This window comes from Camarhynchus parvulus, chromosome 26 (assembly GCF_901933205.1).
Source record: "Camarhynchus parvulus chromosome 26, STF_HiC, whole genome shotgun sequence".
In the NCBI taxonomy this organism is placed as follows: Eukaryota; Metazoa; Chordata; class Aves; order Passeriformes; family Thraupidae; genus Camarhynchus; species Camarhynchus parvulus.
The window spans coordinates 5,568,272-5,582,107 of record NC_044596.1 but is presented as its reverse complement, the minus strand read 5'-3'; the positions used below and the strand labels follow the sequence as shown (position 1 = coordinate 5,582,107).

Here is a 13,836-nt window from a genome sequence, read left to right as displayed (position 1 = left end):
GCAATATTGTTTGTGTAGGCTTTTATATACATATTAGCACCTCAGTGTAGAGGTCACTATTTTAAACTGATAGAGAAATAATCCTCAGAAGATACTGCAGTGATTAGTTAGAACCTGTATTACTCCTTATGTGTATGTATGTATTGTCTTCGGTACAAAAATGAGGACTAGGAAATATTTCAATTTAAAACTAATTTACAGATTGAAGTGGTAGTGACTCGTTTAGTAATCTGTGTAAATAAGGTGTTAGAATGGAAAGCTTTTATGATGAGAAGTAATGTGATTCATGCAGGGGTGTAATTTAATCTTAGCAGAAATTCTAGATGACTCAGCGCGGCTCAGAAAGGAGCCGTCAGTTCTCTGGTGGGTTTTTTCCACTTTTTATGTTGAGAGGAATTTCATAGCTTTAAGGGTTGTGCAAAGTAAAATTCCTCACAGGCAATAGTGGTTTCAGTTCATCCTTCACATTCAAAGATTCCCCAGGGGTGTTCTTTCCTTTTGACCAAGTCTGCGAGTCTTCCACGTGCCTGTTCTGCCTCTCCCGTGCTGCTCCCAGCCCTGTCCGGGGTGGCCCTTCCCTGGCAGCCAGCTCTGCTCACTCAGGAACTGTCACACCTGCCGGGCCACAGCAGAGCAAACAGGCTGAGAGCCCCCGGGCACCAACCTGTTAACTGGGAAAATTGGGATGGAATGAAGAGAGAATCCATTTGGAAGTCCTCTGTAAATTCTAATAGCATGTTTGCAAATGAAGGAAGACTAGGGTGGTCTGTGCTGCTTTCCAAGCTGTAGCTTTAGTGAAATCTGTGACAACAGCCTGAAATAGCTGGAAAATGCTCTGACTTCCTCTTGCATGGAGGGACATGGCCAATAGCATCATGCTCTCTGTGCTCTGCTCAGTTACTAACTTAAACCTAATGTCAGATTTAAATGCACATAAATAAAAGTCTCTTTGAATGACCTGAATGTTGCTGATGCTATCCTATTTTGGAAGACTGAGGGAGAGAGGAACAAGCTGCTTGAGAATCTCTTACTAAATCCATGCTCAGCTTTGCTGTGCTTTAACCAAACTGGCAGACTTTCAAATTCCACCTCAGCTCTGCATGTAAAGTGTGAGAGGGATTGCTTGGGAAGCTGCTCAATCTCCAGCCATTGCTTCAGTTGCCCAGAACAAAGCCTTAATGGGATAAATGCAAATATTTTCCAGCCCAAGACCTGTAGAGCTCTTGATTTTTTATGAGCTAGAGAAGTTTAGAGAGGAAGTAACAAGTTCAAGCCATTTAGTGTTTGAGTAGAACAAATCCAGTAAATATTTCTGAATATCTCGTGTTAAATAGCTGCTATTTGAATTTCTCCAATATTTCCTAAAGCAGCCTCCTTAATGAGCTAATCACCTTTGATTTGATGTGATTTTTTGAGCCACATTTGGTGGCTTGTTCTAAGGCTGAGGAAGCTGGGGCTGTTCAGTGTGGACACCTCACAGCCCCTTCCAGGATCTGCAGGGGCTGTTCATCAGGAGCTGAGTGACAGGACAAGGGAAATGGGCACAAATCAAAAGAGGAGGAATTGAGGTGAGAGATAAGGAAGAGATGTGATGGGTGGTGAGGATCTGGCTGCCCAGGGAAGTTTTCAAAGCCAGGTTGGGCAGCCTGGCCCGGTGGGAGGTGTCCCTGCACATGGCAGGGAGTTGGGACTGGATGATTTTTAAGGTCTTAACTTTCTATTACTCTCAGTGGAAAGCAGAGATATAGTTCCTAAATACAAATGTGCTGGTCAGTTCTGCAAATCCTCAGTGCTCCATTTATGAGGATCTGCTCTGTGATGTGTGTCAGGTAGAAAACACTCCAGCTTTGTGCTGGGGACAGCTGTTATTGACCAAGCGCTCTGTGAAACAGAGCTGAGGCTTAGGCTGGGCTTTAATCAAGTGCTGGTGACTAAAACATCCCAGGGATAAAGTGGCTCAGCTGGGCTAGAAGTGGACCAGCAAATGCAGGGTGAATTTGGTTTCCTCTCTCCTCTAGACCAGCTCCAGGTCCTGCTCCAGGAGAGGGGGGACACCACGAGGTGTCCCCAGGGCATCCTAAGGGACACTTTTCACAGTGTCCTGCTGTGCTCTGCCAGGTTCCCTGCGTGTTACAGGTCAGGCACATTGTCAGAGCTTTCCCCAGTGAGCTGAGTGCTGAACCCTGCAGCTGCAGTTCCCGAGGTGTGCTGAGCCTGGGCAGCCCTGAGGGCTGCGAGAGGAGCCCAGGGCTCGTCCCCTGTCCCCCTGAGCCTTTTCTGTCCCTTCCTGAGGGCTCCGAGCAGTGCCAGGGCACCCCGAGCACCCAAACACCCGCTTTTCCTGATTTCTCTGTACAACATGTAAAGATACCGACTCCTGTATTGCTGTTTCGTGATTTAATTTGATTTGATTGGCAGCTACGATTATTTTTTTCTGTGGTTTTAATTTATCTAAGGTCTCTGCCTCCAGAGGACGTGTACAATTGCCTGGACGACTGTTTGCTTTGTGCGGCCTTAGTGTATTTATTGACATTCGCGCGTGTGCGGGGGCGGCCCGCGCCCCCCCGCGCCCCCGGTAGCTGACTGTACACCAGTGTCAAACTGTTAAGCTATTTCTTTGTAAAATAGTCCTGCGGAATGCATAGAATTTTTTTCCTGTAAAGTATTTTTTTAATAAACAAAAGTCTGATTTTGTCCTTTACCCGCCTGGGCGCTTCTTTCCTCTGCGGTTTGAGGGGTGGGGTCGGGGCGGCGCTCGGCGCTCGGCTGGCGCTGCCTGGGTGGGTGGGGGGGGGGGGCGGCAGGCGGAGCCAGTCGAGCGCCGGGCGGTTTCCAGGGTAACGGGAGCGGGGTCGGTGCCGGTACCGGTGCCGGTGCCGGGGCCGCGCCGCTCCCGCCGCTCCCCATGGCCTGTCGCGATGCCATTTCATGGTACCAGAAGAAGGTGAGTGCGGCGCAGGGCGGGCTGGCGCGGGCCCGGCCGTGCCCTCAGCCTCCTCTCCCCTCAGATCGGGGCCTACGACCAGCAGATATGGGAGAAGGCCGTGGAGCAGACCCAGATGAAGGTACCGGCGGCGGGGGGGGGGAGCGGGCCCCGCGCCCCTCGCTGCTAACTCGGCCGTGTGTTCCGCCCCGCAGGGCTTCAAGAACAAGCCGAAGAAAAAGGGGCACATCCAGCCCGATCTGATCGACGTGGATCTGATCAGCGGTGAGCGGTGCCGGCTCTGTTCGCTCCCCTCTGGGACAGGGATGGCACCAGGGAGCGCCTGGAGCTGGCTCAGAGCAGGGCTGGGGAAAGGTTCCTCCCCCAGAGGGTGCTGGCGCTGCCCAGGCTCCCCAGGGAATGGGCACAGCCCCGAGGCTGCCAGAGCTCCGGGAGAGCACTGCCAGGGATGCCCAGGGTGGGATTGCTGGGGGTCTGTGCAGGGACGTGGTTGGGTGGGCAGGGAAGGGTCAGGGGCAGAGTTCTGAGAGAACACAAGGAGCTGCTGGGACTGTGTAGCTTTGAACCGTGCCCGAAACTGGGCTGCTGTCCCCCCCTGCTCAGCCCTGTGGCAGGGCTGGGGCTGCCCAAAGGGGAACTCCAGCAACGGAGCTCTTGTGATTCACAGTTAATGATGGCTCATTTCCCCTTTAATTCCAAGGCTCTACCTTTGCCAAAGCCAAGCCTGAAATTCCCTGGACATCGCTGACGAGGAAGGGAATTGTGAGAGTGGTGTTTTTCCCCTTGTTCAGCCAGTGGTGGATACAGGTCACTTCCCAGCGCATTTTTATGTGGCTCTTGGTGCTCTACGTTATGCAAGGTGAGGGAACAGGCTGTGCCATAAACCTTCTCCTGCAAGGAATGTGACATCAAAGAATGTATGGATGTGGCTCCTGGGGAAATGGGTTGGGGTGGACCTGGCAGTGCTGGGGGAGTGGTTGGACTCAGAGGGCTTAGCCAAGCTTAGTGAGTCTATAGTTTTGTAGTCCATAATCTAAAGTGTGAGGATCATGTCTGGAACCTGCTTAATGTGTATTTCACAGCGTGTGGCACTAGTAATTGCAGAAATTAAATAATAATACAACAAAGCAGAGTAAAACCAAATAGCTGAGACAGACTCTTTAATTTTTGCCTTGGTGCCATTTCCCCCTTTGCAGTCGTAGCCGTGGTGCTGTACTTCACGGTGCCTGTTGTGAGTGCCAGTGAGGTGATGGGACCCCTGTGCCTTATGCTGCTGCTGGGGACAGTGCACTGCCAGATCGTGTCCACGCAGGTGAACAGAGCTGCAGGGAGCAACGGGCTCAGCCGGCGCCGCAGGTGAGCACCAGCAGAGGGCCCTGGGGGGCTGGATCCAGCTTTCCTCCCTCAGGTTGCTGCAGCAAAGATTCCCTCCAGGTTTTGTCCCTTGTGTCTTTCCCAGTGATGCCCTGACGTGCTGGGGGTATAGGCAGAATTTTTGTATTTGGAAGTCAGTGTTCTGTTTGCATGGCCTCAAAAAATGGCATCCAAAAAGCTGTTCAAATCTTATTCAAATCTTTGAAAAAAGACCTTAAAGTAGCTTCTTACACCAATTTAATTCTCCTTGTCTTAAAACTCAGGAAGTTACGCAAGGCTGTGGGTGTGGATGGGAACAGTTGGTGCTCTCCTGACAGAACCAGCAAGGAAGAGCAGTCTGGCTCTGCAGCTCTGCTGACCAATTTATCCAGTCTGCTCTTCCAGAGGAGGTATGTGGTCCCTGCTGCGTTCGTGCTGCTCGTGACACTGGGAGCAATTTGGTACCTGGAGAATGAAGGCACAGCATGTGCTGTCACTGACATCCCCACAGCCTGCCAGTCTTCTTTTGACTTAAAATTTTCATACTAATGTGGGAAGCTGATTCCTCAGGAATATTTAGTATGTCCTTATTAGATCATATAAAATTAGACTGTATAAAATTAGATCATGTGAAACCAAGTGTTAGATGAGCTGCAGAATGTGGTGGAATTTATTTTTATTTATCAGATAAGTGACCTTGTTTGAGTGAGTGCTCAGATTATATTGCTGTTTTAGGTGATTTCCAAAAGCAATTGTGGCTTCTGCTTTGGACAGTTGTCTCACTTTGGCACCTTCCTTCTCTAAAAGTAACTCAAGGAAAAGGAGGAGAGATTGTATGGAATAATATTTCATTATTTTCTCCTGTTTTCCAAGGTGAATTTCCTGGTGAGTTTCCAGCTCACAGGTGCTTTCTCTTCATGAAGACTTTTTGTCTTGTGAATTGCTCTTATTTTTTTAAAAATGAAAATAATGAAAAATTCCCCCTTGATTTAGAAGTTTTAAGATACTATTAGAGTTACAAAAGACATGTTGAGTGAGGGGGAAGCAGATATAAATCTTTTTAACAGACTCAGCACACAAAGCCTGTCAGCCAAAGAAAACGATTTATCCCTTAGGTATCTTTTTTGATGCTGCACCTGTGACAAGAGAAGACCAGATTGTTTTACTCCAAAGAGTTTTTCCCTGACATAAAAGCATTTAATTGTATTTTCTCTCCTAGGAATAGAAGACTAAAGCTGGTAGCTGAGAAATGGACTGAGACAGAAAGTTGTGTGAGTGCTATGGGTGATGGCATCAAAGCCAGACAGGCCAGATCTGAGCACAGGCTGCTGCACTCCAAAGAGAAAAGTAAACTTTCTGATGGGGAGAAGAGCCATCAGGTACTGCCAGGGGAGATCCCTTGAGATCACAGTTTCAGTGTGTTCTTTGTGTGCCAGAAGTGGGTGGGTATTTAACTGTGTGGTTTGGTCTAATACAAGACATTCCCTCCTTCTGCTCATCTTTGCCTGCATTAACCTAGAAACCCCTTTCTGCCTCTCACTGAGCAGCTGAAAAGGTGCTGGTACTTTCTTTCCATAATCACAGAATAGAATTCCAGAATAGTTTGGGTTGGAAGGAATCTTAAAGCTCATTCCACCCCCTGCCATGGGTAGGGACACCTTCCACCTTCTCTCCTTGAGGAGAGAGAAAGAGCTAAAGCATTGTGACATTTGTTGAAAGCTTTGAAACATAAAGATTTTGGGAATTGCTTTTGAGTTTCCTCTGGGCCAGTGGTGTGTCAACTTGAAGAACTTGGAATAGATCCTGTGTGGAATTCTGTGCCATCCCACCTCCTCTCTGTGAAGGAGTTTGGACAGGGGCAGAGCTCAGTGTAGGGGCACACCCAGGATTTTGGGTTTGTTACCCCCCAGCTCGTAGATACATCTGGGCTTAAGGTTGCTGGTAAGGCACAGCCAAGAGCTGCTGCTGCTGCATCCTCCTCTTCCTGCCTTTCCCCAACTCCAAATCCACCCACCCAGAATTCTCTCTCGTTACGTCTGTGACGAGACAAGAGCAGGGGGAAGGAGTTAAATCTGTGAAGTCTCTGATACCAACAGAATTCTGGTTCTGTGTGTTGTGTGGCTCTGCAGGCATTGAGGGCTGTGCCCCTGAGCCTTTGATGGGACTCAGGCTGGCCCTTGGTGTGGCCTTGGCTGTGCATTTGCAGGAGGATGGCACCAACAGGGACGGTGCCTCTGACGAGCTGTCGAGCGAGGAGGACGCTGAGGACGCCGAGGCCATGGCTCAGCGGCTCCTGCTGCGCGCCAGCATGGAGGGGGCTTCCAGTGACAACAGCTACGAGGAGAAGAAGAGGAGGCCTCTGGTTTCTCTCAACCAGGCTGTCTCACAGGTACCCAGGTGGGATTAGTGCTGCTCTCCACAGTTTGTTTTGCTGTGGATAATGAGGTGGTTTTCCTTTGGTCTTGGCAGGTCAAGCAAGCCCTGAAAGCTGCCAGAGACTCTGACAGTGTTGTGGAGTCTGAGCTGGAATCCACATTGTACAGGCAGGTATGGTTGTCAAGTCAGGAGAGGGAGCTTTCCCAGGCCTGGCAGGGGTCACAGAATCAGAGAAAGGGGTGGGCTGGAAGGGACCTTAAAGCTCATCTCATTCCAACCCCCCTCCATCAGAACAGACAGTTATGAAATGTTTGTGCTTCAGAATCCTCTCTTCCTTCCCTGCTGCTTGGCAGCCTTGTAAACTTTCACAGTGTTCACAGTCCTGATTGTGCTGCTTTGTTAAACAAACAAACAAACAAACAAATAACTAACTCTCTTGACAGCAAAGGACAGTCCAAGCTGCCTCTAATTGCTCCTGCAATTGCTGCAATTGCTCTTGTGGTTGGGAGGCAGTGCTGTGCTTGCAGCTTTTAAGCTAATAAATTTTGATTTTAAAATCACAGACTGTCCTTAGTTGGAAGGGACCCACAAGGATCAGGTCCAACTCCTGTAATGAAGGAATAAATCTCTTCTGTGAGAATATACTCAGTCACTTCATTACTTTGGTTTTTTGCCCCTACCTGAAAATAAAATATAAATATTTTATTATAAATATGGAGATATATAAATTAATACAAAATATAAATAAAATCTTAAAACAGACTATTCAAAAGTCATAAAAAAGGACATTTTTGTATTAAAATGAGTACATCAGTTTTTATTTTGTAGGTTGGGAATAGAGGTAGGGAATCAATGGGCTCTGTGTGGTATTTATATTATATGTATTATATATATAATTAGATATATATTAGATATATATTAGATATATATTAGATAGATATATATATATATATCTGTCTGCATTTCTGGTATAGAAATGCTTTTTCCCCAGACATTGTCTTAAACCATTTCTACCGTGTGGGTGCAACTGGGAGCACTCAAAGCTGTGGGAAGCTGGGGGAGAAGAGGGGAAAGAGGAGGAGGAGGATGAGAAGGAGGAGGATGAGGAGGAGGTGCTGGTCGTACAAGCCACGATGGGGCTGTGCCGTGTGACCTTTGCCGTGCTGCAGGACCCCAGGGCGTGCCTGAGCGCGGCGCCGCGGAGCTGCGGCGGGAGCCGGCGGGACTCGGAGAGCACCCGGCAGGACTCGGAGACCGAGGACATGCTGTGGGACGATCTCCTGCACGGCCCCGAGTGCCGCTCCTCGGGCACCAGCGACAGCGAGGAGCGCTCCCGCGGGGACTCCCGCAGGGACCCCAAGGAGGATGTGTTCCAGCAGGTTGGTGATTTGCATCCAGGAGTGCTTCTCCCTCTTCCCCCTGCCTTCCCAAACATGAGTGGCACACGAGGATGCTGTTGGTATAAGGTGAGCAGCCTGGATGAAGTCAGAGTTACACTGGAAATCTGAAGCGCTCAAAATTATATCAGTGATTCATGATCGACTCTATCCCTCCCCTCTGCAGGGCTGCTTATCCCAAAACAAAGTATTGAACCCAAAATGGAATTTCCCCCTCAATCCAAATGCGTTATAGGCAAAGGTGTTACTTACAGCAGGACAGAAAGAGCTGACCCAGCTTTTGCACTCCTCTCTCTTTTCTAGAACCATCTGTTTTGGCTGCAGAACACCAGCCCAGCGTCTGCCAAAGTGAGTGCTCTGATCTGGGAAGGGAATGACTGCAAGAAGGTGGACATGTCTGTGCTGGAGATCAGTGGGATTATCATGAGCAGGGTAAGGAGGCTGTGTGGCATTGCAACCCCTCGCACTTCAGAAAACAACCACCAAAACCCCTGGAAATAGCTGCATTTGCAAATATTAGGGGCAGTATGAGACTCATCCCTCCCCAGCTTCAAAGACGGTTGCCCCACGTATTCTTACTGAAAAATTGCCTAACCCCCTATTTAGGAGGTCTCTTGAAGACTGACAAGTGCTGATTATCACTGATTGTCTCTGCAGGGTGCTGAAAGTGGGGGGTTGATTATTTGGCTGATTGGCTTTGGGTTTGGACTGAAATGGGTGGGATTATTTTAGGCTCTGTCCTGTAAAGGGAAGGGGAGCCGACTGCTTGTCTGAGTTGGTGCTACCACAAGAACAAGCCTTTTCCTTGATGCAAACCCCAGGTAATCATCCCTTTTCTATTCCTGCTTGCCAGGTTAATGCCCACCAGCAAGGAGTGGGGTATCAAATGCTGGGAAACATCATCACCATCGGATTGGCCTTCCTGCCATTCCTCTACAGACTGTTCCGCACGGATAACCTGGAGCAGCTCTGCTCCATTTCTCTGGTGGAGCTTCTGCACATCTTCTGTGGAGCCCCTATCAGCGCCCCTGTGCTCATCCTGTCTGCCATCAACTTTCTGGAAAGGCTGTGCTTAACCTGGATGTTTTTCTTCATGATGTGTGTTGCTGAGAGAACCTACAAGCAGGTGGGTTTGAAAGTGCTGGTGCCTTTCAGGAACCTGGAGAGCAGGAATAAAAATGGGATGATGACCTTAAAACTCATCTCATCCCAGCCCTTGCCAAGGTCAGGGAGGGGAGTCTGGGAAGGTTCTTATTGATCAGTCACAAATTATACCTATCAACAGCATTCCTGACTCCCCTGTTCCACCCTTACCTGTCCCCAAGGTCTTACTTTGTCCCCTCTCTGCTGCCCAGAGCAGCTGTGGCTGCCCCATCCCTGGAAGTCTTCAAGGCTAGGTTGGACAGGGCTTGGAGCAACCTGGGAGAGTGGAAGGTGTCCCTGCCCATGGCAAGGGCTGGAAAAAGATGAGCTTTAGGGTCTCTCTCAATACAAACCAATCTGGAATTCTATGAAAACACCTGCTGCTACAGAGGTTGAGCACCCAGGTCTCAGGCTGAGCTTCCCCAGTGACCCTTTTTGCCAGGTGCCACTGAGAATCCCAAGCAGTCTGTTCTGTTTTACACTAATTTATGGTTCTGGTTTTACCTTGCAGAGGTTTTTGTTTGCCAAGCTCTTTAGTCACATCACATCTGCTCGGAAAGCCAGGAAATACGAAATCCCTCACTTCAGGCTCAAGAAGGTGGAGAACATCAAGATCTGGTTATCCCTTCGCTCCTACCTGAAGGTGAATCCTGGTCTGGGGTTTGGTTATTGCAGAGGGGTGACAGTGGCAGTGCCAGCTGTTTGTGGTGAGTTTTGCCTGCACACCACACCCAGCCCTGACCCCGTGTCCTTGTTTCTGCAGAGACGAGGCCCCCAGAGGTCTGTGGATGTTGTGGTGTCCTCAGTCTTTTTACTGGCTCTTTCAATTGCTTTTATCTGCTGTGCCCAGGTGAGATTTTAACCTTTGTGGTTTATAAAGTAGGGAGAACCCTCCCAAGTGCTGGAGGCTTTTCTTTCACCAGCCTACAAAAGGCTTGCTGGGATTGCCAGGGGGACAAGGAAAGGCACTTCATTGCCTGTTGGCTGGACAGAGGGAGGGGAGAGGAGGAACAAGGCTCCTTTTCTGAGCAGAAAGAAAAAATATCCAATTCCAAGCTAAAGGCAGGTTAGAAATGAGACCTTTCCCTGTAACCCCATCTCAGGAGTGATTTACACTTCCTGGGAAGAGCTGTCAGTGCCTGTAGAGCACACAGGGCTGGGCAGAGGAAGAGCAAGGGCAGTGCTTGTGCACTTGTCCCATGAACAGGCACTTAGTCAGTGACATTTGGTGCTTTGTTTTCTCCCCACACAGGTTCTTAAGGGTCACAAAACCTTTCTGAGTGCAGCTTACAACTGGGAGTTCCTGATGTGGGAGGCAGCACTGCTCCTCTTCCTGCTACGTCTGGCATCTCTGGGCTCTGAGACCAACAAGAAATACAGCAACATTTCCATCCTGCTCACTGAGCAGGTGATTCCCTTCAGCTTGTTCTCCCTGGGCTTTGTGCTTTGTTTGGATATAATTATTGTATTTCAAAGCAGCTTAAATACTGGAATCAAAGTTTAAAATGTAGGGATCAACCTTGTGTTGGCCAGAAGGCGACAAAGCACTGGTCAGGATGGGAGGGATGAGCTGGTCCTGTTGGGCCAGACCCAAACTCCAAAGTTCTAGATTATTTTGGTCTCTGGGTTCATGTGTGTTAGCCAAAACAATTGGAAAAGAATGATGTTATCAGTGCTAAATTCACTACCTCAGGAGTGACAGCAGACTGCAAAAATGGCTCCAATTTCCCTTAGTTAGGAACCATTTGGGGCTGGTGCTGGAATATCAACCCCTGGCCTGTGGTGTCTGTCACAGATAAACTTGTACCTGAAGATGGAGAAGAAGCCAAACAAGAAGGAGCAGCTCTCTCTGGTGAACAATGTGCTGAAACTGTCCACAAAGCTGCTGAAGGTGAGAAGCTCTGCCTGAATGGCTGGGGTTTCTGGCAGCAGGGAGTTATGGCAATGCCACGTGGCCCTGCCCTGCCCTTGGCTCTCTGAGTTCGTGCTCACAATGGGGATTTTTCAGTACTGCTGCAGCTGTGACAGGAGAGGGAGCAGCACAAGGCCAGTGTGGGTAATTAGTGCTGGGAACTCTTGATGAGCAGTGGTTTAACTGAGAGGAGAGGCTGGGGTGAGCACAGCTTCTCCTGACTGCTCCAGTCTCATTTTCCCCCAGCAGCTGTGATGCTCCTCACTGCCAGCAGCAGGGAGAGGTTTGGGAAGGAGTGAGCAGAGTCTGGGAGTCCCCAGATTGGGCTGGGTGATTCTGCAACTCTGGGGCAGCTGGGGTTGCTGCAGAGCCTTTGGATTCAGCAGGAGGTGTCTCTGGAACACTGGAAATTTCATCTAAGAAAGGACACAGAGGCAGCCCAGTCTGGAGTGCCAGTGCTAAGCTAAAAGTCAGAGGATGAATTCTCTGTATTGGGGAGTACTAATGGAGCCTTGTCCTGTCACTGCAGGAATTGGATAGTCCATTCAGGCTGTATGGACTGACCATGAACCCACTGATCTACAACATCACACGGGTTGTCATCCTCTCTGCTGTCTCAGGAGTGATCAGTGACCTGCTGGGATTCAACATCAGAGTGAGTGTCCCTGTCCCAGGCAGCAGGACAGCTCTGGGCTCACCTCTGGGGTCACAGCCCTGAGAGCAGCCTGGGTTTGCACTGGGAACCAGACACCAGAACGTGCTGGGCGTGTCCCCACCTCCCTGAGCCAGGTCTGAGGGGAAGGACAGGGCTCACTTCAGTTTCAGTTCCCTGCAGGTGAAGCTGTGAGGATCCAGGGTTCCTCCCTTTATCCTCCTGTGGCTCGTCCTGAAACTGGAGCTCACTGAGCAGAGCAGGATGGGCAGGAGACACAGAATGTTACTTGGAGATGGAGACCATTCCTGTTAGACCCAAACTCCCTTTTTTGTCTCTTTGCAGTTATGGAAAATTAAACCATGAACTGGCAGAACATCAGCCCTGGGCATCTCCACCAGCCACCAGAGAAGAGAACCAGCAGTGTGAGCAGAAAGAAGAAAACTGACAGAAATCTGTAATTCCAATTTTAAAACAGATTCCCAGTGTGTGCATCAGAAGTTTTCTTTCTGCTTTACTGCTCTACAACATCCAGAGTGAACTGGTCTCATCAGTGATGCCATCCCATGGCATGCACAGAAAAACTGGATTAATGGGGCCAAATGCTGGCAGCTGGCACTGAACCAGCAGGAGCTGGTGTGGGACATCAAACACTAAAGCCATATAAGAGCTGCAGCTGGGGGACACCACTGGCTGTGCCTGGGGCCACGGTTCTGTAAAACCTGAGCATGTGGCAAGGAGGGACTCAGCTCTCCTGGCCCAGTCAGCCTTCCTGGGGCTGCACTGGAATATTCCAGGTTGGAAATCCTTTGCTGCACTGAGCTGGCTGTGCTGAAGAGCTTTTCTTTCCTCAAAGCTCTGTGTGCTCAAGGCTTTGCCTCCATCCTGAAGCACCCCAGGATGCACCAGGTGAATTCCCCTTCCCTGCTGCCCATCCAGCAGCACACAAATCCTGCTGGGGGGGGTTGTGCTGCAAAAAAATTATTGAGGACAGTGGTTACAGGAGAAAAACCTCTCAACACACACTACAGGCAAAGTGTTCATGAGCTGGAGAATGTTTTGCCACATCTGTTCCCTGGAATACTCAGCTCCATCCTGTCCTGGCTGTGACAGCAGCTCTGCTCCATGGTGGGAGCAGCTGGGGGGAAAAACCAGCTTTGACAAAGACTTCCTCAGGTTCGTGTTCAGAAAGGTCATGGAGAGCAGGAAAACATTTGAAGGCTTCTGTAACATTTCCCTTCACTGGCTCCAATGGCTTCTATTTATTAGTAGTGAAAAGAGCAAAAACTGAGGAACTTCTCATTCCTTCACAGGAGGGTGAAATGGCAGAAGAATCTTTGGTAGTAAATTGTTTACAGCTATTTTATGTGCAAGGAAAAGTTGTGAGATGTAAAAGGTGACATTTTTATATAGTAAAATGTGCAAATAAACCTGCAGGACAAGCACTTCATCATTACCAACGATTTCTACAGCACTTGATGATTTTTATACCATCTTTTTAAACGTGTTACTGGAATGGGGGAGTCAAGGAAACATCCAATAATAAATTGCATTTGTTTTCCAGAGCAGCAGCATGTTTGTGGGTAAAACCTGGCTCACAGCCCTGAAAGCCAACCAAGAGCCTGGTTTAGACTGTGCAGAACTAACAGGCCATGAACTGGAGTTGGGTTTTAAGATCTGTGTAAAAATAAAGAGTGATTTGCAGGCGTCCCTTCAGTCAGAACCTCAGGAGCCTGAGTGAAGGTGCTGTGCAATAGGTAAATATTTACAGCCAGCACATCCATCCATTGTGTGGCATTCCAAGGCCACGTGGATGCAGGAAGCACAGAGGAAGGTTTAGGGAGGGGAAATCCCACCCAGGCAGGACTTGTGGTTCAGGTTTTGACTCTTCCTATGACGTTCTATTTTGTACATGTGTGTGTGTTTGTTTTTCATTTCTTTTTGCTTTTTTTGCAGTTCTTTGTGCTGCAGGTGTTTGGTATTTGCTATGGGGTGGCAATAGGAAAAGATTTTATCCCCTAATTTGCATATACAATAGAATATTTGCATAATTGCTCAT

The 13,836-nt window shown here is 49.0% G+C and overlaps 1 protein-coding gene across 1 annotated transcript; it reads left to right on the top strand.

The window, feature by feature from the left end:
* Positions 1-2,805: 2,805 nt before the first annotated feature.
* Positions 2,806-13,340, top strand: PHTF1 (putative homeodomain transcription factor 1). The gene is made up of 18 exons (XM_030965625.1): positions 2,806-2,944; positions 3,009-3,065; positions 3,139-3,208; positions 3,645-3,803; positions 4,141-4,300; positions 4,582-4,707; positions 5,517-5,676; positions 6,504-6,686; positions 6,767-6,844; positions 7,843-8,052; positions 8,374-8,502; positions 8,924-9,196; positions 9,725-9,856; positions 9,977-10,063; positions 10,466-10,621; positions 11,009-11,104; positions 11,655-11,780; positions 12,123-13,340. Exons 1-18 carry the CDS (start codon positions 2,906-2,908, stop codon positions 12,141-12,143), a joined length of 2,262 nt encoding a protein of 753 aa, XP_030821485.1. The 5' UTR covers positions 2,806-2,905; the 3' UTR covers positions 12,144-13,340.
* Positions 13,341-13,836: the final 496 nt, after the last annotated feature.

Excerpts from the sequence above, each read along its gene's own strand:
- PHTF1 (XM_030965625.1), top strand. The coding sequence starts at position 2,906 with ATGGCCTGTCGCGATGCCATTTCATGGTACCAGAAGAAG. Across the intron at positions 2,945-3,008 it reads TTTCATGGTACCAGAAGAAG|ATCGGGGCCTACGACCAGCA; the intron begins GTGAGTGCGGCG and ends CTCTCCCCTCAG. Across the intron at positions 11,781-12,122 it reads TGCTGGGATTCAACATCAGA|TTATGGAAAATTAAACCATG; the intron begins GTGAGTGTCCCT and ends GTCTCTTTGCAG.